This window comes from Coturnix japonica, chromosome 9 (genome assembly GCF_054131305.1).
Source record: "Coturnix japonica strain WE chromosome 9, WE-NBRP24, whole genome shotgun sequence".
NCBI lineage: Eukaryota > Metazoa > Chordata > Aves > Galliformes > Phasianidae > Coturnix > Coturnix japonica.
In genome coordinates, this window is record NC_140671.1 from 29,575,286 (window position 1) to 29,598,950 (window position 23,665).

Consider the following 23,665-nt stretch of genomic DNA (forward strand, 5'->3'; position numbering starts at 1 on the left):
CTCCACCGCCCCTCAGCTCACCCGAAATCCTGATCCATAGATTTGAAGAAGAATTTATAGCTGTGCACGGGCCGGTTGCTGAGGACATTTTTAAAATCAGCTAAAGTGACTTTTTCCGGAGGGACGGGCAGTTTCACCAGGTAAGGGGTTTCTTCTTCGTCGATGTGGTAAATGATTTTAGTCTCCGCCATGAGAGAAGGGAGGAGCTGGGGGGGCGAGCAATGCGATGAGGGGACGCGGCCCGGGGCTCCGCTCAGCGCCTCCAGCCCGCGGCCGCCCCACACAGGAAGGCAGCTCGTATCTCCCGGCCTCCGCCGTGCTGCTGGGCCGGGATTCCTCTCCCTGCACTGCTCTCTAGCTGCCCGACCCGGGAACGGCAGCCCTTCTTCACCGCCGCCTCCCAACCCGAGTACATCCTCCCGCCGCCCCCCGCCGCGCTGGGCAGCGGGGCCGATGCGGCACCCAGCCCCGGGGCCGGTGGGCAGCGGGGGGGCAGCGGGCGAGCCGCCCTCCTCCTCCTCCTCTTCCTCCTCCTTCTCTCCCCTTATCCTCTCCTCCTCCTCCTCCTCCTGTCGCCTCTCGGCCCGCGGACAACCCGGCTCTCGCCCGCCGCCCCCCGCCGGCACGACGGCACTGCAGCGGGGACGGGCTGCGAGCGGAGGGATGCTTCCAAATAGGGGGAAATAAAAGCATACAGTGGGTTCTGTGGACTCCCTGCCCACCATGAGCTCATTTGGCTTCTCCAAAGCTTCTGTAAATGACAAAGCGTGGATATTCGTGGCTCTGATCAACATAAAGACGCATCCCTATTCCCTGTGTCCCCTATTTATGAATCTGAACAACTTGGTGTTAATACTCATCCCTGTTTCCTGTGCCCCTACTTATGAAGTCATTAAAGTTTACATTGAGATAATAGGAAATGAAGGTAGGGCTCTCTGTGACTAATGGGGGGTAGGGAAATGAGCTGGAGAGAGAGTAAAACCAGTTAACATAAAGCATTTGTAAAGGAAGCTGTAAGGATAGGCAACGAGGATCATAAAGGAGGGGAGAAGGAAGAAATGGGTTGGAGACACTGTTGACTGTCTATACAAAAAATGCCTTTAGAGATACTGACAACAGTAGGGAGCTTCAGGTAAAGAATGGGAAAGGCTCTCTGGGATGACTACACAACAGCTATGTGCTCTGATACACTGAGCTGGATGGAGTGTTTTCAATACAAAACCCAGGCAAAGCATAACCATCCATCCAGCCCTTTTGGTCTCTTCAGTTCATACTTAATGACCTCCTGCTCCTGCTCTATTGGCTTCCCTTTCGCTTTTGAAGGCTGAAAATATAATGAGTCGTCTAATTGTCAGAATACCACCTTGGAACAGATATGATGAGGCTGAATCTATGACTCACAAAAAAGCTTTCCACGTCCCTATAAAGCACCGAAGAGATAACCCACTTTCATGTCACAGTCAAACCACAAGCTAATCCAATTAAAGAGTGTACATGGGAATGCAGGATGGGCCACCTGAGCAAACCACTGGTCCATCAGGGCTAATATCTCGTTTCTTGCAGAGTTCAGTGCTTAACACTTCAGTGGAAAATAAATATAAGGCATAAAATCTCTTGCTATTAGTGCCGTGCTCTCTGTGACAGAGCAAATAGTCTCACTGACCCCTGCAGGGAGCAGATAGTGTCCTGAGGCATGAAAGCTGCCCACCCTTTGCTTCATTTATACAGCAGTTCACTTCATTACCACGCAGAGAAGAGCCGAGCCTTTTGAAAAGGGCTCCTTTGAATTAGAGCGATGGTGGCTGCTTGTCTCAGTGAATTCCAAAAGCTCATCATGCTTTGGGTGCTTAGCAAATACATATTAGTTTAAAGGGATACAAGGAGAAAAGCTCCGAGCTCTCGTCCCCTTGTAGGGCTGGTGGGCCATGCAAGGAGGCCAGCAGGGTGGATTGGATGGAACTAAAGGGATGATACCTATGAGCCAGGGAAGATTCCTTCCAGATTAGAATTACAGTGACCTGGAGATATGCAGCTACCCTTCATCTCACTGTATTCACATCAGCAAGATTAGCATCGATGCAGAATGAGAATTAAACATGGAAAGGATCCTTAAAGAGGAAGAGAAGCGGAAGGATGCAACTTCAAGCAGACGGGCTCAATGCATGTAAAATTAAGATGCTGCAGCAGGATGTAACACAAGCCTTTTTGCTCATGGATCTGACCTAGGAGAGCTGCATGTTTTCTTTCTTATTATCCCTCGGACCTGGGGCAGTCAGCTTACTGCAGAACTGGGTCCTGATGCTGTTCACAAGAAAACAAAGATATGAACCGCTAGAGGGAGGCAAGAGACCTGCAGTTCAGCAAGCTCCCCAGGCATTCATCGCCACCGGATTCAAACCCAAGTCCAGCAGTCAGTCTTTCCTTAACCATTTTCTGGTTCTCTTACCTCTTCTTAGCAGCTGCAGCACTTTCTTTCCCTAAAGAGAAGAGCCACGCTTGGAAAATTTCCCTGCAGCAATTGTCTTCAAAGCAGCTGATGTGCAGAGGGCCACATATGTTTAGAAACTTGACCTCTAAGGAACAATGGAGCTTTTTGCTTAGGAATGTCTAGTCAGACCATTATCCTGCTTCTCTCACCCCCCCCCAGTATTTCTTCCCCTCAGAAATCTGTTCTGCTAATGACAAGCAAGTCCCTTTCCATTGGAATGGCTCAACCCAGACTGGAAAGTGCAAAAGGAAACGGGGACAATCTGGACTTCATTTGGACAGTTTGAAGACAATGAAAACATTTCATTTCAGTGGTCTGCAGGGCAGACCCTGTGGTTGCTAAATGAGCTTTTCCTTGTGCCCAGCTGCTTTCCTGGAACATCAGACCCAATGCCTATAGAGACGCAGAGTGGGACTGGCATCAGCTCCAGGATGATCTCACTCTGCCCAAAGTATCTTTCTTTTTCCAAGAGCTCTCATTTGTCTTCACCTAACAACGAATAATCCAATTTACAGGTTATAAGCATGTCCAGTAAAGTCCTAAATCAGCCCCATTAAGGGTAATTTGGATGAGACCTTTATTTTACGTGGTCCCTGGCTTCACCTGCTCAAGAACAATTGCCATTTGCTCTCAGCAAGGTGCACCTGCACCCTGCTTTATCCACCCAAACTGCAATGCAAGCTGCCTCCATCAGTGTCCCTAAAAGAACTCTGTCACCAGCTGGGATACTACTCAGTGTGTGGCAGCCCTCCAAGAACAGAATGCACAGCAGGAACTTTGCAAGGTGTTAGTTCTGCAAGGAAGGAATTTGGGTTGGGAGAGAGTTATAAAACGATGCCATTAACTATTCCAGCAGGATATGTTATCTTCCCTTCTGGTCCTGCAAAATTATGAACTCCAAAGGAGCTGCCAGCCTTCATCTCTGTGCTAAATTGTTCCAACTCCATGTGCAGCCACAGAAGACTTCATCACACTATTCTAGAGAGCTAGAATTTGCCTGCGAGCCCCACATGTGAGACAAATGATGGCGTCCCAAGTCAAAGATGAATATCCCATACTGAAATCACTGGAATAACTCACAGCATCACAACTGCACTTTGTCAAGAACTTTAGGATGCTCTGAGATTAAACATGCTGTTGGGGAGAATTAGCTAATGCTGGTGATAGTTTAGGTAGGATCTCCAGAAAGCAAGAAATAAAATCAATCTTTGCTTGAAACTCTATCACGATCTCCTTTATTTCTTAAATGCTACGAGAGTTACACAAAAAGGACAAATGGTAAAAGTAACAATAATCATGAAAATTAATCTGTGACAACGAAGAACGAAACAAGATGTATGGACCAGGCCTTCCCCTCAGTCTTGAGAGGAAGCATGTCATGCATGGAGCAGAAAAGAAAGGGCTCTATTTCCAGCCTGTTATGCCAGTGGCCTTCTGTATCTTCCGGCTAACAAATATCACATTGTGTGACTGTTTCCTCACTTGAACTCTCCCCTGCTTCTACATCACCAAGTTGCAGACACACAAAAGTGCCTTGGAACTTCACTTGTATCAGCCAAATGAACTCAAAGGGTTCATCTGCTGCAGTATTTTGTATCAGAACTGTGCCTGACAACAAACAACTGCATTCCCACTTAGCACCCTTTGGCTTGCACTGTGAAACAGCCTTAAAATGCACTAGTTGCATGTATTCCAAAGATAACTAAACTGGAAAAGCATGCTCCAGCTTCTTGATGCTTTCAGTCCGGTTGATCAGACTGGCAGAAATCACAACCAACCTTCCCACCTGAAACATGCACTGTTTCATGAGCTTCCATTCAAGTTAAGCTCTTTTACTCTTCAATTAAGACCTCATCTTATGGAAAGATTTTCCCCCCTCCCAGACTCTCTGCAATGGGCTCTTTCACTTTCTTCTCCCTCTTACGTGCCACTGGCTCCATGCAGGTGCTTTACTCTTTCATCTGTACTTATTTTCCTTCCTCCCTATTTATGTCCAATTAAGATCATGACTATGTCATCTTCACTAATCTAAGCCTACAATTTGCACACACGCACTCTCTCCTGCAAATTATCACGTAATGATAAAATGAGGGAAAGCATATATTACAGGTTACAGCATTCCTAGAGTGATTAACAAACATAGTTAGTTGCTAATGAGTGAGTTTACAGAAGGCAAGACTGAGTAACAAAGCCAAGACAAGCATGAACATCAGTGGAATAAAACCCACCTCCATTGCAGTTTTCCTATTGGGACAGATAAAGTCATAAGGAAACGGTAATATCTCAAGTAACTTAAGATAGAATCATTTATCATTTCTCAGAAGGAAAGGCTGAGGTGAGAGATGGGAGAAAACCAGCTTGTTTAGAATCACATTGAGCCTCTGGCAGAGTGGGAACAGAACACAGTCCTGTCCCTCAGCTAGTGGTTACCTATAAGCCCGGACTCCTAATTACCACGTGCAAGATCACAATCATTTAGGTTGGAGAAAACCTTCAGGGTCATCAAGTCCAACCATCAATGTCACCTACCAAGTCCCACCACGAAACAAGAAGATCTGAACGGCTTCTCACCAGCACTGAAGGGCACACAGCCCTTGATAACTCTCTCTGGATTAAGAAACACAAGTATAAATAAGAATCTCTTCAGCTTAGAGCTCAGTCTTCTGGTTTCTTTCAACAGTTTGAAAACACACAGATCAATGGCCAGCAATCCTGCCTGGATCTCTTTCAGCCAGAGTTTTAACTTAGTAAATTACACGCTGGATGTGGCAGGCTGCTTTTCTAAACCACTGTTTCACATCCTCAGCCCAATCACACAGAGCATGCATCCCCTGATGAAAAAGGCCCACAATCTCAACTCGATCTCCCATTCTGATCAGCTGAGGATTATTACTGCTTTGTCTGACCATTATCCAAATTCAAACTTGGGATCAAAGCAAAGATGAGGAACTCATCAAGCTCTTCCCAGCACTTGTTTCAGTGAACAAATACATTTATTTCCCCTTAAGCTATTTTGCAGCCTAGAAGTCAAACTAAATATTTAAATGCCTCTGGAGTTTATGAGTAACCCTGCTTTGTGCTGATGTCTATATGAGCTGTGCTAAGCAATCTGAACCGGCAAGCAAAGATCTCCAACCTTTGACTCACAGACATGAAAGGGAGGGAGAAAGAGATTAATGGCAATTATTTGAGACAGTGCCACATTGATGGAATAACCAGAGCAGCCTTACACACCTGCAGGAATGCAGCCTAGGTTCCAATCAGATCCTGCCAAAGGCAACCTAGGAATGGCTGAATACTTTGGGAGAAGGGAAAGCAAATAAGGACCGGGGCCCGAGAAACCTTATTATCATCCATGCACAAAGGACCAGAGGAGTGCCATGGTTTGGGAATGGTGCCACAGCATATCTCAAGCACTCAGAGACACCGTATAGAGCTGTTCAGATTTTCTGGCTTTCCTGACACTTTACCTTGCTAGTATCATAACAATCACCGACTTCCAAGTTTCTGGACACCCCCACCTGATATAGTAGAATTAGATGCAGAACTTCAGCCCACAGCCCCACTACCTCACACATACACACCCCAGAACAAATACCCCTCTCTAGCTTCTTCCTTTGGGGACCATGATCCACCACAGTGCCTGACAGGCTATTTGGTGGGATGTGTTGTTAGTCTTGTTCCTCATAATTGGTTGATGGCAGTTATTCAACAGTCAGTCTAACTGTGCTGTAATCATACCTTTTTTGTGTGTGATGAGCTCACAAGAACTGTGTGGGGAGGATCCACTCAAGGACTGCAGGAAAACCATACTCCAGATACACAGGAGCTTAGCTCTGTCCATAATGTTTCTGGATCTGATCTAACTGACACTGGTTATACAGCACTTTACCTCCAACTGCAGCTGAAAGTGTTTGCTCCTGACAAATTTGGTTTGGTTTGCACTGAAACAAAAACAAATCAACAAACAAGCTTAGAGTGAGAAATACAAAAGGAGACTCCTAGAGCTCTTTGGAGCTGATCCCAACACTGTGTCGGTGGCAACTAGACCTGTGTGCCTCCCTTTCCCCTGTAAAATGAGGATGCTGACATTTCCCTGTTTGTATGATGAGGTATTTATATTGTTATTTGTGAAGGGCTGAATAAGCAACTCTTTGTACCTGGAATATATAAAGTGCTAAGTGACAGTACTCTTCCTCTCAATGTACACCAGCATATGAGAGATCACAATCAGGCTTTGCTGTTATTCTTCTAATGAGTACATTGCATGAAAAAGAAAATGCCTGATATAATGATGGCTAAGATTAGTGTTGCAGGTTGGTTTATTTAAAGCAGTAACATCAAAGCAAAAGGTCTGCTGATTCAGCTCATAAAAATCATTGATGCGTAAAAACAACAATAATATCAGAAAGAAAATGGGAGGGAGGACTGGGAGAACAATAGAAGAAAAGTAAACCCAAACCCATCATAAATGCACGCAAGACAGATGGCCTAACTCTTTCAGAAAGCATTTGCAAATACCCTCATGCTTACTGGGAAGAAACTCTACATGAAAAACGTATGGTAACTGGAGGGACACGGTATCATGAAAGGCATCTCTTTTCCATCTATCTTTGATTGAAGCTTCTGGTCCAGCCAGCAGCTTGGGAATGTCTTCATTTACAGTATTCCTTCCTGAAATCTGAAAGCAAATTGAAATGGAGATCATTACCTGGACTGGCATTTCAAACCATCCAAAGAAACACACAGTGATGTGGAATTAGTTATACAGTTACAAGCGACCATTTGCAGTCCGTCATGTTCCTAGTATCTTCTTCATAAACCTCACAGTGAGATTTATGATATACAAACTATTGCACAGATCATCTCTGCAGTATGTACGTAAAATATCATGAGAACTGCATTGAGAACTGCAGATCTAAAGCAACTCATGGACTCTCTGGATCATTCCCTTCTTGATGCCATTTCAGACACATTTAATATGTTCGAAATTCATATGAAAGGAGCCATAGAACCTTCTTATAAGTACAGCCTGTCATCGGTGCAACTCTGCAAACTTACCTTAAGACTGGGTAAACAAAAGGAGATTCAGCTCCCAGAAGGAGGGAGCTGTTTTGTTGGATAAAGTCAGTGATTGCCTATTGCCCATAAATTAATTCAACTCAAAACACCCATCTGCACAGCATTTTCTTCTCAAATACCATGCCAGTACATTTTTGAGATGCATCTCTCTCTGAGGTTGTAATATAGAACACACTATTCCAACCCTGCTAGGCATTCTTTTTCCAATAGAGAAAAATTCTATTTGTGTCATGCCAGAAGCTTTTAAAAGCCTAATCACTACTTGCATCTTGTGGCTCCATGATGAAAGGACAGGAAGGAAACTGGCTTCTCATTCCTGCTGCCATTTGTCATGATGTTTACCATTCTTCATTTGCCTGTGGCTTGGTCAGCTCACTGCTATATTGCGCTCTTCCCTCCCCCCTTCTCCAACCCATCAGAAGGTTCCTACAGCCACCAATTAAGGCGAAGCAGGTCATTATTACCTTTGTCTAAATCAATGTTCTTTGCTGGGAAACTTCTGGCTTGCTCAGCCTTCTCCTTCAGGATGTTGTTTTTGTAATCTGTGTAAGGGAGGAGAGTATGTAATTCAGACAGCCATTAGAACATTAAGAGAAAACAAAGCTTTACAAGCAAGGGATCAGCCCTTCGCTGAAATACCCTAGGTCTATCAGTTCCAGATAGACTAACTCATGGAGTTAACCAACTGCTCAGCAGAATAACATGCTACATCTTAGGGTTGCTGTATGTTTTTCCTGGTACTAATCATGCTTTAACTCTGCTCCTCATAGGTACCACAGTGTCTTCCATCATGACAGCAATTTATACTTGCTGCTGCTCTTGTCTGCAACTCACTCTCTGCTATTCCGTTGTTCCTTACTTCACCTTCTGTATCTGCCTTTGGCTCACTGGGGCTATTACTGCAGTAACGTTGAGACTCAAAGTACATGAGATTCTCCTAAGTGTGCATTCACAACCACAAAGTTATCTTACTACAAAATGAATTTAGAAATGTCCTTAGAAACTCCTTAGTTATAAGAAGTTCCAAACAGGTTTGGAGTACAGCTGCTGGCTGATACATACCCAGCCTGATGTCTTCATTTCTGTACTGAGTCAGATCTGTTGTGTCGACTGTAAATTCTTTAAGATTTACATCCTTCCTGGAAAACCAACGAGAGTGGAAAAAATGGTTATTGGTCCATCCTTTAATAACTGGCTCCTTTTACATCTTTTTTTCCCCCACAATAGCTTTCTCAAGAACTTAAATTGTTTATTGCCCTTACATCTGGAGGATGGCTGAAAAAATCTCATATAGGACTTAATTCTTTGTTAAATGCATTACCCCTTGACTACTACCTCCTAAAGACATCTCACATAAACACAATCTGTGAATCAGTGCCCAAATTATAATCAGAGATGCCAAGTGATCCCTACAAGCCATTTTCTCCTTCCACACTTTGACAGCATGAAATTTGCTTCTTGATATTCAACCATTAAGGAAGCGTGTATTTCCTGGGAACATTACCCTAATAATGACTACAGTGTAAAACAAACTCTGTCAGACAGCCTGTGCTGTAGGTGGCTGTGTTCCTACCAAACAGATCCTCAGCTGTTTCAGGCTCTTAATGACAGCACAGGCAAAGGACCAGTTTGTTCTTGTGTATTCTACTCACAGACAGCAGATTCTGTAATGATACTTACTCTCCATATTTCTTCACGTTGTATTCATAACCTAAACAGGGAGAAGAAATAGAACGAGCACTTATATCCAATCCAACCAACACCTCTTAGATACCACTGATAACAGCAAAACGTAGCAGCTATTCAGTCGCCTGCTATGATGCTTCCAACAAGCAATGTGCTGCACAGTAATTCACTGCAGAATCACCTCTCCTGCCATAGGACATTCCCCAGCACTCCAGAGATGGGGTTTTCCAGCACTCACCTCTCTGCCGACGCTTGCGGGTGATGAAGACAACGATGATGAGCAGGACAATGAAGAGCAGCAGCGTTGCCAGGACGTAGCCCAGCTGCTGGAAGAAGTGGATGCGGCTCTCAGGGATGATGACGTTTATCACATTGTGGCCCCTGACAACATTTGGATCTGAGCACAGAGAGAAAAGGAATACATTGTGACTGGCATTCAAAGCAAAGCATGTTTGCAAGTGGGTTCATATGTGGAACTGAAAAGCATGTCATGCTGCTGTCTGCTTATCAGAGTGCTGCTCTTGTTTACAGCATAGAGCAAGTCCAGCAAGAAGCCACAACAGACAACCTAGAGTTGCTCTGGGGTAGCACAGCCCTCTTCTGGGTCCCTTGCAACACACACACATCGCTCCGGCTCCAGACAGCTGAAGTATGAAACAGCCACTCCCAGCCAAGGGTTGTAATTTACAGAGTGGGAGGAATTTTCAGTGCCAAAGAACGAGTTCCCTTTTAAATCAAATAAAACCCAATAAATAAAATAAAAACCCCCACAAAGAAAAGCCAAGATTCCATTCCACTTGTGGGTGCAGCAGCGCTGCAGTTCCTCAGCACAGGAAAGGGTAACTCTCATCTTTTACGTGGAACATTTTTTGTAGCTCTCAAATAAATAGGTCAATGTGTTGCACATACAAAGAGAGCGACTTCTCTTCTTGCAACTGTCAGAGGAGTAGACAAATCCAGGCACAGACTGCAGAACCATAGGACAGACTGTGCTGTGGGAAGGCTTTTCAGAATAGAGCTGAATGCATCAGCACAGGGTTCTGACCACCGTCCTCCAGGGAGTTTAATCCCATACCCAGTCAGAGGGAATAAGGGGAAAGATTGGGAAAACATCCCCGGAGCCATGGTGCCATTCAGCAGTGTTTTCTGAAGCAAACAAGCCAATAATAAGCACCGATTTTAACATTGGGACTGAGTAGTCATAGGGATGAGAGTCAGACAGCCGGCCTCATTTGTTATCAGACATGGAGACATGGCTTTGTGTCCAGCTAATTGTATTCCAACACGAACAGCCTTCCCCAGCAGCGTTTTGGTATTCCTCTTTAAGCGAAGCCACATCTCCAGCACCAGTTAAGGTCAGAACTGATCAGCACGAACAAGAATGTCGCAGTCGAGCTAAGCCAGCAAGTTCATCATTATTTCAACAGCTGGTTTTCCTTTTGAGGCCATTTGGGAATGTTAGAAACTGCTCATTTCCATCAGCTCAGTACTGTAAATAGGCCGAGTCCAGAAACACAATATTCCCCACAAAAAAAAAACACAGCACCAAGTGCACTGATTTTGTCCAACCTCACCCTCTATACCAGCAGGGCAGGCAAGCAGCTTATTAAGCTAACCAACACATCTCTAGATGCTGGATGCTTTGCATGTGCTGGCTCTCCTGCTCAAAGCTATAGCATGTATTTTTCACCACTAAAAAATACCAAACCAAAAAAGCCACTTGTGAAGCTGCAAACAGTGTACGTGACAGTTCTGCTTTAACAAACCTCTGCATCACGAAGGGCTTCTTCAGCAGCTGCCATAATGAGATGGTAGCTGCTGGAGCAGCCATTGAGGCAGCAGATCTAAATGCATCCTGTCCCTGGACCACAGCACTGCAGGGAAGGGTCGGATCTGAACTGAAACTTTAGCCACTATCAGAGAGGTCACTAGAATGGCAAGCTGCAAAACCAGAGATGCAGCTTCATTCTATCACCAGCATCCTTCAGTATGTCTCAATATGTCCATTCACATGATCTAACTACTGGAAAATAACTCCTAATGGTGGGCAATGAAAAACTGGAAGAGATGCCTTCATGTTTCCTTACCAAAACTTAAAAGGCTCAGATCTTTCAGCTGGGATAAATGGACAGAGCTGCACCATGAGAGCTCACAACTGTTGGATACGTGGCCCATTTTCTTGTCTAGGCTGGCAAGGACAGAGGGTAGTTCTGCAAGACAGGCTATTCTTCAATCACTCGCTCCAGAACAAACACAGAGTAAAAATACACTAAATTAGTAGACATACAACACACTTAACTCTGCTGGGACTTGGGAACAGAATTGAACTCATGTTTATAGTTCAAAACAGGATGAAATTTCCTGTCTGGAAACAGCTCTGAGCTTTGGAGTTAGGCCAGAAACGATAGTTGCTCGCTGAGAAAGATCTCATTGCTTTGCTTTTGTTATCTCCTGATGTTTCATTCTGGCTTTAAGTTACAGCCTAGAAAACTTCTGCACAGCTCTTCACATAGGGGCACAATATCTCAAGCCTTTGCTGCCATACACAAACAGGCTGCCCATCAGCGAGGGGCTTGAAAAAGGCACTCCAGCATCTCAGCTCCTTTCCCTGTTCCCATGGACTCAGCACATTTTTGTGCCTGGTGCTCTCAGACCAGCTGATCCTTCCCTGCCCCCAGGGGATAAAGCTCCTCGAAGGCTGTTCTTTCTGGTGGTGGAAATGGCTTTTCTTAGGAAGACAAATTCCTTTAGCAGCACCAAACCAAGAGAGCCCCCAACAGGTTGGATTACCTGCAGGATCTGCAAGCTGGGCAGGTGGTAACTATACAGCCACAATCAGGAACAGATTCCTGGATGGGCAACAGTGGAAACAAGATGTAGTTTCCATCTGCACAGTGGGTTCTGATAGTGCTCAAAGAGACTGAGATTTGTGTGTTCTGGTCCCTGTGTCAGCACAGCCCCAATGGCAGCCCTTCTTCTGTACAGCCAGGACTTCTGGACACCAGCCTTGGTCCCAGTGGGGAGGTGAGGAGGCTTCCTCCTATCACCATTACTACACAGTAATGTCTAAATTCTGTGGTAAGCAGCCAATAAATGTTAAGCCACAATGAGCATTTTAAAACGTTAAGATGGAACTGTACCTAAGGGGCTTTCACATATATATGTATATTTAAAACTCAGGATTTTATTTGTCTGCCTGAACTAAGCATGATGGTTTGGGGTTTGGACAGGCTGTCAAATGATAGCTCAACTGCAGTGGAAAATGTGAAAAAGAGAGAAAGAAAAAAAAAGCTGAAGGGTGGAGGAAAATTCCTGGTGGTTGATTCTGCAGGGTCTGGCACCTGGCACAGCTTGAGCCCCTGTGCAGCAGGGAGGGAAGTGCTTATGCAAACAGGAGCATGTTGTAACAGCAAAGGCAGCATAGAACCGACCCCCTACTCCACACCCTCTCCTGTTTCATAGAAGCAAGCAGAAATGGGAGTCTGTTAGAAAAACAGCTTGCTTGCCTTAGGGTGTTTAAGCACTGCAGAGCAGAGCAAACAGCAGCAGGACATGATGTCACTGCAATACAGCAGGAGGGGTAGTTAGGCCTGGTGGGTGGGACGCTCCACTGTGGGTGCAGCTCAGTGTTAAAGCAACACCAGAGAATCCTCACTAATATTTTGAAGAATGTAGTTCCAGGTACACGATTGTAATGGGAACAGCTCAGTAAGAATGCAGCCTACACACTAGAGCACCACACTAGTAGTTGAGGGAGGGAGGCAAGACTTTATCTAACTCTGATTTTAAGGGCATTTTGCTCGTGGCTCAAACAGGAGAAACCATACATGAAACACCAGCATTGCTTCAAGTGGCACCTTCAGTTCAGTGGTGTCTACAGTGCTTCTGCAGGGCACAGGTTTGCCTTGACCACACTCCCTCCCCCCCTCCTGCAGTCAGAAGCCGCTCACCTACAGCCGGGGCATTGTTGTGGGTTGTGAGATTCACCACCTTCTTCTCTCTCACTGGCTCTGTCACAAAGACCTGGTAGATCCTGCGCTCGTGCAGGCCGCAGTAATGGTGGTGCAGGTGGCAGGAATAAGTGCCTTCATCTGCATTTTCCAGCTCAGAAATTCGCAGGGAAAAGTCACCCAGGGCAAAGGCTGTGTCAGTGATGTTCATCTTCTGACGAATGAAGAGAGGCCCATAAGAGCGACGCTCACCGGAGGCATACAGGTCAATGAGACGGTCAGCGCGGTCGTGGGGAACCCCTGGGGGCTGCCTGTCCCAATGGACCACTTGCTGTTCCTCTTCACTGTGCCGTTCGGTCCAGATGTGGTTCCGGTTGACACAAGGGAGCATCACGGTACTGCCTTCCAAAGCAACAATCACAGCCTTCTCTCCATCCCAGTATTCCTTCGCTGCTTTGGCTGTAGAGATAACACACACATCTTTACACACTTGTCTCATGCTTAAGGACACACATGCATACCTGAGGTTGCTCTCAGACCCTGCAACCCTATAACACATCCTCTCCAAAGATCCTGAAGCGTCACAAGGGTAATGTTACCTCACCCACACTCAGTTTAGCACTTAGTGAACAAAGGCACCCATATCTTCTACATCCCAGGTCTGTGCATTAAGCACAGCCGTTTCCATTCCTTAAAAGTGAGAGTTCATCTCTTGCTTCAGGATGCAGGAAGAACATTCAACAGACCATGAATAGAATAAGAATAACAGACTTCAATACACTGCGCCTTGATTCTCCAAGCAGGAAATGCTTTCCTTCCCACAAAATACCCTAATTACTGAAGAAGTGCAAGGAACACTGTCCTGTGTTTTGTTCTTGAAAGAGGAATAACAGAAGAATCAAAACACAGATGAGCAGATCAGGGCTCACAGGCCAACCTGGGTGTTCTCATTGCATAGAAACTGTGAGAACAGCAGCAGGGGTTCACTTCTGTTCTACCCCATCAGTCTTTTAGACAGCTCAGCACTGGGGGCCACTGGACTTCAGCTGCCACACTTCCCCTTGCAGAAAGGGACACCACATGCTGTCACACTTACCTTTCTTGGTGATATCTAGTTGAATTTTCACAGTTTCATATAAGTGGCAGTAGTGATGGTGAAGATTACATGAATATACACCTGCATCGCTCTCTGCAACATCTAGTATAAGAGAGAAGAGAGGACAAGTTGAATGTTTCATGCTGAGCCAACTACTTTTGTCATTTATGCTATTCAACAAATGCTTGCACAGAAGCAAAAAGACCTTTGCAAAGCTTAGGGATAAAAGAGAAAAACATCCTGTTTAGTACCTTTGATCACCAGCGAGAAGTTGCCATCTGTAAATGCATTCTGGGGCATTAATATCCTCCCTTGGTTGTAGGAGCTGTAGACACGCTGATCTCCTGCTGAGTACATGTCACACAGCCTCTCCATCTTGTTATCTCCATAGTAGGTGCTGTACACATCCCAGTGCACCACACGCTGGCGGTCATTCAGACGGTCCTGAGTCCACACCATGCGGTAACTCTTGCAGGGCAGGACAGCCTGAGACCCCCGTGTGGCACTGATGTTTAACACTGACACTACAACACTGTCTGGGTTTGAGGCATCAGCTGGGACTGAGGGCAAGGAGCAAAGAAAGAATAAAGTTACTACATTAATGGCATGTAAAGAAAGGACTAGAGTAAGATTAGGTCCTGTCCTAGAATCTCTGCACCCAAAAGAAACCCATCTGATAGAAAGTAACTTTCAAGGTTAACACAGAGCTCTCTAATGGAGAAATACAATAAATAAATGATTTCTTATTATTTTCTTTAAGTTAAAAATCACTGATTTCCTACAGCAAAAACAGTGTCTGTTACCAGGATCCTAAATCTGACCCATCATACCTACCCTTTCCTAATCATAATGCTCAGATCAGTGTTTAAAGGCACTAAGTTCATGGTGTGCATGGCTGGTGCCTACAGAGGTTACCCATGAAATCCCCATCATGTGGACTCTGATTTCATGACACCAAATTTCTTCTTATGACCACAAAAACCCAATCAGATCACAAAGACGTCACTCACCTGAATATAAATAAACAACAGAACCTGTTAAAGCAGAAGAAAAAAAGAATGTCAAAATTAAAGAAGCAAATAAATAATACAAACGCAGTCCTGGTCAGCCACTACCTCCTCTTATTATTGCATCTGTTACTCCCTTTGTTGTTATCACACTTATTTAACATGGGTATTGTGGTTAAGCCCAGAGACTGAGCTTGCTTGGTGCATGATGCCTGTGAGTAGAGTCCACCCACCCTCCTGCTCACATTCCTGGTCTGCACAGTTGACCATCGATGCTCTGGAAGCAACCACAACTCTCTCCAACTCGCGTGACTCAGATGCACGCAGGAAGAACTTTGTTACAATGAACTGATGGCTTTGTTTCTGCACCCCCCCGGCCTCATCCCTCCTGCTTTTTGTGTAGGAGGGGTCTGAGAGGTCTCCTGGCACCGTGCTTGGAGGGCACGAATCGGATTCCCAACACAGTGACATCATTCATCTCTCTTACCAGTCAAGCCCAAGTGGGTTCCAGCAAGATAACAAGCTGTTTTGTCCTGGTAATGTCATAGGCACAATGTCCTCCTGACAATGGCTGCATTTTTGCTTTTCAGCCCTGTAAATTCACTCCAGATTAGGGCTATTTTAACTGCATCAGTGCACGGGTTGAGAATAAACTCTGTTTCTTTTCCTATCACAAAATATTGGGCCAGTGGCACCAGAGAACAAAAGTGAGCAGCACTTTCTGTTGAGCTGCCAGCTCAAAGACACTCTGAATGTAAGGAATTCTTTCTACATCTGTAATCTCAGCATCATAAAGAAAACAAATTCCTTGGACGGAGACCATACAGCTCTGGATATAAGAAAAGACATCCTACTGAGACATTATAACCCCATTATTTAACGGTGTCTGCTACTAGGCTGCAAAATACCTGATGGTAAAATACAACAAGCTGCCAGCCTCTGCCAGCACTGCCCACGTGTCAGAGCTGGTGGCATCTGCAGGGTGACAAGGGAACAGCACAGCATCACAACACACATGGCAGCTTGCGTGCTAGGAAGCGAGCTGGCTGGCTGCACAGAGCTTTGCTTTAATGCTCATTGACAGCAAGCTGATTTGGTGCTGCAGAAACATCCTCTTCTGGCTAAGCAACAGGAATGCATTTACTTCCCTCCTTTCCTCTTGTATGTTAATGTAAAAAACACTGAGACCGAACGCAGCACCATAAACCTAACAACTGACAGACATCCCTCTAAGCCTTCCAATGCTCTCTGCTCAGCAGCCTGTCCTTCTGCTTCTGCACGCTGTGCTGGCTCTGCTGGCATGGCAAGGTCCATCCAGCTCTCCCTGCCCTGTCCATGAGGGCCAGATTTGCTGCTGTGGTCCTGGAGGACCCCTGGGGTACTGGGGTCCTTCTAGGAGTGCCCCTCAGTGACCAGGGGACATATAGGAAAAGGGAAAAGCATCTGTTGAAGCCTTGCCTGCCTCTTACCATCTTATTTTGACTCGCTGGATGCTGCCACACAAAGATGGCCCTGGGTGACTGTCACTCTGTGCACTAGAACAAAGCTCATGCAAGATGTTTGCCTGATGAAGCCCAGCAGCTGAAGCTCTGGAGGGGACAGAAGGGAAAAGGCGTGTTGCAGGCTTTATAAGAGCCATGGGAACTCCACAACACAAAGAAAGCAGAACCGACTGTGATGATTCCTCGTCAACGTTGGAAATCTGAATGCATACACAGAGTTATTTGAGATGGCTGTCAGTGAAATAGCTTATAAATCAAAGGAATCTGGAATGCCTCTGATCTCTCATATGCCTGGAGAAAAAGGAATTTTAAACAACTGGTTTTTAATAAACTGGACACAGAGCAGCAGTTAAATATGATATGAGATTTGCTCTGCTATGTGAGACCCAAAGTGCAATCCAGAGAAATACTTGCCCCCCCCCCCCAGCTTGCTTTCCAAGTTACTGTTTGCATAACACAGTTGCTACTGAAGATAATCAGCAATATACTCATAAACCTGCAAAATTAACAGCTTATGAGCTACAGGAGTGGGACAGACTGGAAGCAGTTATATCAGTGAGTCACTGCCCAATCTGCAAGTATAAAACCAAGGATTATTTATGCACCTTATGGAAGTTCAGCCTTTTGTGCTCATGGGACTCCAGCAGCTTCAAAACCACCAAATACCTTAAGAGTTGGTAAGAGCAGCTTTCATTTTCAAATTTCCAGTTCCATGTGGAGGATAATCGCTTTGACCTCTCTCTGTGTGATATTCTTAAGGGGAAAAAAAAGAGACAGAAGTCTATCTGCTATCTCCTGACTTGTTCTCTGCAGCCTCTCAATAGGATCCCCAAGGCATTCTGCTGCTCCCACAATATAGGAAGAGGAAAGCAGCCTGCGAGTTTCCTAATCCCTTGTAAAAGGCAGGGCCAGCTCTTACAGCTTGAATCCCTGCCACTTTCATAGTAAAGAATTAGACCACAAAATAAAACTGCAAGCAAACGACAAGTAAAAGCCTCAGGCTCTGAAAGGCATCTTACACACTCAGGGATCTCGAGGCTCTGTCCTCAGAGCAGTTCAAACAGAAATCTGCCCCCTGAGTCTTGCCTGAACAAGAGCACGGCTCCTCTTCTCCCGGAGATAGCTGCTAATGAAACCAAGTTCCTGTCTCACACTGAAGAATACCAGCACAGAAAAGGGAACAGCAAACACAGTAGGCAGCAGCCTGAGTGCCAAGTGGCACATGTGCTCCATGGGATACAGTGAGGGCTTTGCCACTGATGCCAGGATAAGCTGCCTGAACTTCTTCCCTTATTTTTCCCCACAAACCCCGCTGCTTCTGCAGGAGATTTAATGGTCTCCATTGAGTTATTACGCAATTACCTCAAAAACAGAAGCTTGTGCTAACAAGCTCTTTCCAAATACTTCTGGAAAATGGCAGAGGCTCCATCCTGACTCTTCAGGGAGCTGACAAAGCACCTAAGACACCATGATGGTTTATGACACAGTCACATCAAGGTGACATCTACACAAATGAGTCCAGCACTATTGATGCAGCCACCTTTTTAACACAGATCAGTAGCCAGAAGTGCCACCTGGGCCCGTCTCAAACACAGACAGACAGAAGATGGTGAGCAATAAAGTTCCTTATCTAAACAAAGTTTTCCCTACAAAGCCAACTGACGGACGAGCCAGGCTTTGAAACTGGACTTCTATCTAAGTCTCTGTACTTGTTTATTTTTAAAGCTTGCTGGGACAAGTTTCTCACCAGATGAGCATTCTGCTTTCAAGGATGCTTGCACTGGAACTGCTGGCCGCCCACCCATCCCTGCACCTCACTGCAGGTAGAAACGTGCTGTGAGTTGGCAAAAAGCAAGAATGTGCTGCCTCAGCAGAAAGGAAAAAGCCTCCTGTCTGGACAAGAAACCAATCACACTTTGGCCACCACACAACCAAGATCCTTAGCAGATCTGCCCTGACTTCCTTGCAGACAGCTCGGATATTAGCTCAGCTTTGTAAACTCTTTTCTGGTTCGTGTACTTGATGTTGGCTTCAGGCCCATGGAATAGTTTGCAGAGCCATTCCAAACACAGCTCTGTTCCTCCTTGCAAGATATTAACACTTGAGGGTGTGGTTCTTCTCCAAGCAGGATCATCTCAGCTAACACAGAGATGCAGATTTCCTCCCTTCTCTCCTTACACCAACCTGATCTGGGTGGGTACATCAGCACTCAGCATCACGGCTCCCTGGCGTATGGACAAGTTCTCTCTCCAAAATACACCTAAAGATGTCCATGAGAGATCATCCATCCTAAGGTGGGATGCTTGCTGGCTCCGTGCTGTGCAGCAACCCAACCTGCTGATCCTGCCCCAGGCACTGCCAACGTGCTCAGCCACACTGGGGAGCAGCTGGACTGGTTAGTGCTTCTCCTCCTTCCCCTGGTTAAACCCACCCCCCCTTACTTTTCTGAGCCACTATAACCCTTCTGTCCCTATGACTGATTCCATTCCTAACCCTTGCCTTTAGACATCACATCGGGGACGATTTGGTGACATTAGAGCTACATTAAACAGGGGCCAAATTCAAGAAGCTCAGGTGGAAAGCCACAGCCTTTCATTAAGGGCTGTGAGAAGCAGAAGGGACACCGCACCCCAAAAAGCTCATGCTCCTCATTTCATACTGCCAACATCTGGAATGGGGTCTTTCCATTCCTATCTGTCTTTATGCTGATAGGGAATAAAAACCTTCATTTGTACCTCCATCCTGAATGCACACACATATCAGCTGTTTTTGCCTATAGAGAAGTACAAAATAGCCTTGTACCCTGTAATTCTAACTAGCCAAGATCTACAGTGCTCTCCTTTAAGCTTACTGCTATTGAATTTATAATTCAAGTAACTGACAGGAAGAAATAAATTGCACAAACACGCTGAATGAAGCAGTATTTAACCTCAAGTATTTCTCCATTCTTTCCCTTCCTCAAAACAGCCTGAGAACCCCATAAATCTTTCCCCTCCGCAGACCCAAACCCAGCTAAACAAGGAGCCTGAGCAAAATTCAACACAGATAACAGTTCAAAATCTCTCTTATCTCCAGCCCCGTCCTCTGCAGCTGAAACAGAAACAAGTAACATCACATCGACCAGTTAGGAGCTTACTTTGCTGAAGCAAAAGCTGCCACAGAAGGAGTTTTGCTAGTTGCTCCATTCCTTCAGCTTCTCCGTGTTTCCGTCTCTCTTGAAAAACAAGTCGAAGACTTTAAAAAGAAACTTTTTTTGGTGTTGTTGTGTGTTTTTTTTTTGCTAGCTGGAAAACACTATGACCTCATCAATTTACATCCCGAAAGCTGTGGACAGCAGCTCATATTCTGCAGTTACTCCACCTACAAGTCCTTACTCCCCACCTCCCCACTGCTCTCCCCCACGCTCACACTCCACCTCCTTCCTCTCCATAACTCTCCCTGCACAGTTAGTACAAACACCCACTCCTCTCCTTCCCCTCCCCTCTGGGACCTGACTTTGATGTCAAACTTTTATCGGCTATGGTTGGTCCCACACAGCTCTGGGCTCTAGAAACAAATCTTTCTCCCTTCCCCTGAGGATGGAACTAATTTTCCTTGTGCTTTACTTGATCCAGCTGTTCCTTCCTTTGTTTGACACTCGTCCAGCTGTCTGCTCGAGACGATTTATTCCGTTGCCTTCAGTGGGTTTTTGATCTTTGTCTCTTCATGTGGTTTTACTTTAAGCTTCAGTCTCAGAAGACAACCTAGAAAACAACGTTTACTTTGTCCTGTGATTTGTAAGCAAGGACTTAATGGCAACTATCTCAGCAAGGGGGTAATAATGGCAAAGGCTGGATACATGGGAGCTTAGAGCAGTGCAGGCATTGAAGCCTAGAACACAACCAAAGCCCCAGACCACTGCAACATGGGGAACAGGATTTCCTGTCAGACCTGAACACAGAAAGCTTGGGTGAACAATTCCATTACTGAGAACGCACTTTACTTTGCTGTCATTAAACAAACGCATCAAGTTGGAGTACTCACCACCCAGCTCCATGAGGCATCATGGCTCTGAGAGGCTCATGGCATTGCTCTAGGCCAAGCACATGGTTCCATCTCCACCTGCCCCTGAGCAATCCCAACAGCAGGTGATCAAATGAACCTGAAAGAGTCTTTTAATGCAAGACTTGCAGGAAAATTACATGCCTAGACATTCAGGAGACAGCGCAGGCACTGCTAATGGATGTTAAAATACAGCAAACTTCTCTGCTTGCTCTTATTATGATGTAAGGTTGCTGTTGTTTGTGGTTAGCAGTGTTTTAACAGATATAACTACACAATCAAATTAGTCATCAAGTGGATTTGGGGAAAAAGGGACATTTATGAGCGATGTTACGATTCTATCTGTAAAACAGAGCTAAATATACATGGGATTCTCATATGAGAGCTTAGAAATAAAACCTAAACCTTCCCATGACACTCATGGAGAGAAACTTAATTGCCCCACTTGCATTTTTCCATGCTGACATTGGTCTGTTCCATCTATTTTACCCTATCCCTGAGAGGGGAAGCTGCTCTTGTTGTGCAGGTGGCAAACACAGCACCCCGTCCTTCCTTCCATCCCACTCAGCACTGCAACCTCAGGTTGCTTTCCCACCTCTCTCTGCACCCCAACCTTTGGCAATGCAGAGGTTACAGGCTCTTCTCGCCTGCCTGCTGGGATGGATGCAGAGTGCTGTGGTTGCTGCTGTCACGAATTGGCTATTTCCTGGCTGAAGGAAGCCAAGTTCAAGCCAAACCCACTGCAGCCTGCTGAAGAAAACAGCCCAGTGGGAGGAAGGAGGAACAGCTTCTCTGGGGTTCATAAAAGGAGTAAAGGGACGCAGTCTCCTGCCCTTTCCTCACTCATTCTGTGCAGTCTCCAGTCTGCCCTGTGTCCCCAGAGCCCTGTTGCATCAAACAGATCCCAACATGCAGCTGCACCAACACGGCCCCATCAGGTGCTGAGCATTTAATGCGATTCTCCATGGAAGTCAGGCTAAGGGACTCTGGTCAGGCAGTGGTATTTTGGGTATTGATTCTTAAAACCAGAAGCATCCCTTCACTGCCCGCTGCAGCACAGCCTGCTTAAGTGAGCAGCTCATGCACACGTGGGGAAGGTATACAAGAGGCTCTGCACCTGCCGTGCTCACTGCAGGCTGGGCAAGCAGGGAGAAAGGCTTTTCTGTTCCAGTCACCCCTATTTCACCCAGAAATGCTGGTGACTCAGGTGGAAAAAAGCCCTGCCCAAAGGCAGATTAATTGGCTTGTGGGAAGCAGTAATGAGCAAGCCACATCTGCCAGGCACTTTGCTGTTCCTGATCCCTTCTGTTTGAGCATTTTTGTTTTCCGTGCCTGCAGGCTGCACTGAAAGACCTCCCAATACATCTGGCCTGAGCACCAGTCCAGAAAGCTGAGCAAATATCAGGTCTGATGCAAAGAGGTGCCCTCCATCCTCCATCCATTTTGAGAACCATTAAACTTGGGAAGCAGGAGCAGCAGTCACTTCCACTCGACTTTCACAGCTATAAGTACAAGTAATGCATTGAAAAGGAGTGCCAGGATTAACGCTCTGTTGACACAAAGGCACAACTTACAGCACGAGGACTTACATACATGATCTGTCAATGCTCCATTTTTGTATTACCAGCAACTTCCCTACACCTTCTCTAAATGTGAAACCTATTGTACCGTGCTACAATCAAAGGAAAAGGCTACAGCCCTTCCTAATAGTAAAAACAAGGATAATCTTTTAAATGAAGAGTAGCAGGGAAAGCTGCTGAACCAAAAGCACAGAGCTCTGCATGGAAGCAGCAAAAGAGGCAGAGATTGTGCAGCTGGGGGTTCCAGTTTTGGGGCAGAGGAACCTTCAGAGCTGCCTGTTGATGGAAAAGAGCAACATAACACAGAGCCACATGAATTACCACAGGGTACGCGCTTCCCAGGAGGCTTCATTTGGTTGCAAAGCTTTTCTTATTAAAATCAATCTTTCAGCTGTAGTGAATCCCATAAACAAGGCTGAAATAATCCAAACTTGCAGCAAGAGCTGTGAACTAAAAGGACAAAACTGAGAGCCAACCACAATGACAGGGCTGTCAAGTGAAGCCTGTCATTATCCCAGCAATGTAACAAGCAGCATCTCTCTTACACACCCAGCAATACAACGTTTATTCTCTGTTCCTTAGCTGTAAACGCTTGTGCCCCTGATTTGCATTCTCCTAAGATGGTGTTCTCAGCTTCTCCCTGTCTCAGCTCTGCAATTGAAAAGCTCCATCTCCCTGCAGGACAAATGCACTGGAGCATAAACTGATGTGATGTGATGCAGCAATAGCAGAAACCTTCCAGGTATGTAAGGTATTTAGGCAGATGGAACATTAAGAGGATTCTGATCTGCTTTAACACACTGAGCTCTGCTCTTTGCCAAGCAAAGACCCTGATATGCACTAAGGGTTAAACTCCAGCATCCAAGCAAACTGCTCTTAGCAAACAGACTACATGTGCCTAATGCCTGTGTGTTCCTGTGCTGCTCTAAGTGTGACTGCTCAGGTAAGAGGGTGAGAGCTCTGTGTGCACCCTTTGCTGTCTCTGCAGCTCAGAGGCTCCTGTTTTCCTGCATCTTTGGATGCCACTATATTTAAACTCTCCTTTACATTGGAAAGCTGTCAGCTGCAGATTCCTGGGATTCATCTCAAAACCATTAATACGAACCAGTTACAAAAACAGAGAAATTGCCCAGGAAACCAACCGAGTTTTTTGTTGGTTTTCTTTTCTTTCCAGACTTAAAACTGAAGATTATTTTTTTCCAAGATAAAAAAAAAATGAGCTTTGGCGATTCT

General features: G+C 45.6%; 2 protein-coding genes and 1 long non-coding RNA gene across 13 annotated transcripts in view; 1 reads left to right on the forward strand and 2 right to left on the reverse strand.

Annotated features, from left to right (window-relative positions):
* DVL1 (dishevelled segment polarity protein 1) overlaps positions 1 to 587 on the reverse strand; it is a 48,241-nt gene extending 47,654 nt beyond the window's left edge. Inside the window, exon 1 of one of the 3 annotated variants that reach the window (XM_015882134.3) lies at positions 22 to 587. In XM_015882134.3, the coding sequence (XP_015737620.1) occupies positions 22 to 191 (170 nt within the window). In that variant the 5' untranslated portion in view covers positions 192 to 587. The remainder of the gene's footprint in view (positions 1 to 21) is intronic. The other 2 variants (XM_015882137.3, XM_015882135.3) reach the window with 2 other exon arrangements.
* On the forward strand, positions 1 to 10,168 carry LOC146759895 (uncharacterized). Of its 2 annotated transcripts, none has more exons than XR_014931855.1 (2): positions 1 to 140; positions 9,452 to 10,168. It is a non-coding gene; the product is annotated as an uncharacterized LOC146759895 (long non-coding RNA). The 2 variants fall into 2 exon arrangements; XR_014931854.1 differs by having other exon boundaries at positions 4 to 140; positions 9,290 to 10,168.
* MXRA8 (matrix remodeling associated 8) overlaps positions 6,793 to 23,665 on the reverse strand; it is a 23,603-nt gene continuing 6,730 nt past the window's right edge. For 4 of the 8 annotated variants that reach the window (XM_015882161.3, XM_085509066.1, XM_085509065.1 and 1 more), the window contains exons 2-12: positions 20,417 to 20,554; positions 19,948 to 20,025; positions 15,313 to 15,336; positions 14,554 to 14,862; positions 14,303 to 14,404; positions 13,207 to 13,665; positions 9,495 to 9,653; positions 9,251 to 9,281; positions 8,633 to 8,709; positions 8,035 to 8,112; positions 6,793 to 7,169 (exon numbers count right to left, since the gene is read on the reverse strand). In XM_015882161.3, the coding sequence (XP_015737647.1) occupies positions 7,144 to 7,169; positions 8,035 to 8,112; positions 8,633 to 8,709; positions 9,251 to 9,281; positions 9,495 to 9,653; positions 13,207 to 13,665; positions 14,303 to 14,404; positions 14,554 to 14,862; positions 15,313 to 15,336; positions 19,948 to 19,996 (1,314 nt within the window). In that variant the 5' untranslated portion in view covers positions 19,997 to 20,025; positions 20,417 to 20,554 and the 3' untranslated portion in view covers positions 6,793 to 7,143. Of the gene's footprint in view, positions 7,170 to 8,034; positions 8,113 to 8,632; positions 8,710 to 9,250; positions 9,282 to 9,494; positions 9,654 to 13,206; positions 13,666 to 14,302; positions 14,405 to 14,553; positions 14,863 to 15,312; positions 15,337 to 16,778; positions 16,894 to 19,947; positions 20,026 to 20,416; positions 21,760 to 23,665 lie in introns of those variants that run through there. The other 4 variants (XM_032448726.2, XM_085509063.1, XM_085509068.1 and 1 more) reach the window with 4 other exon arrangements.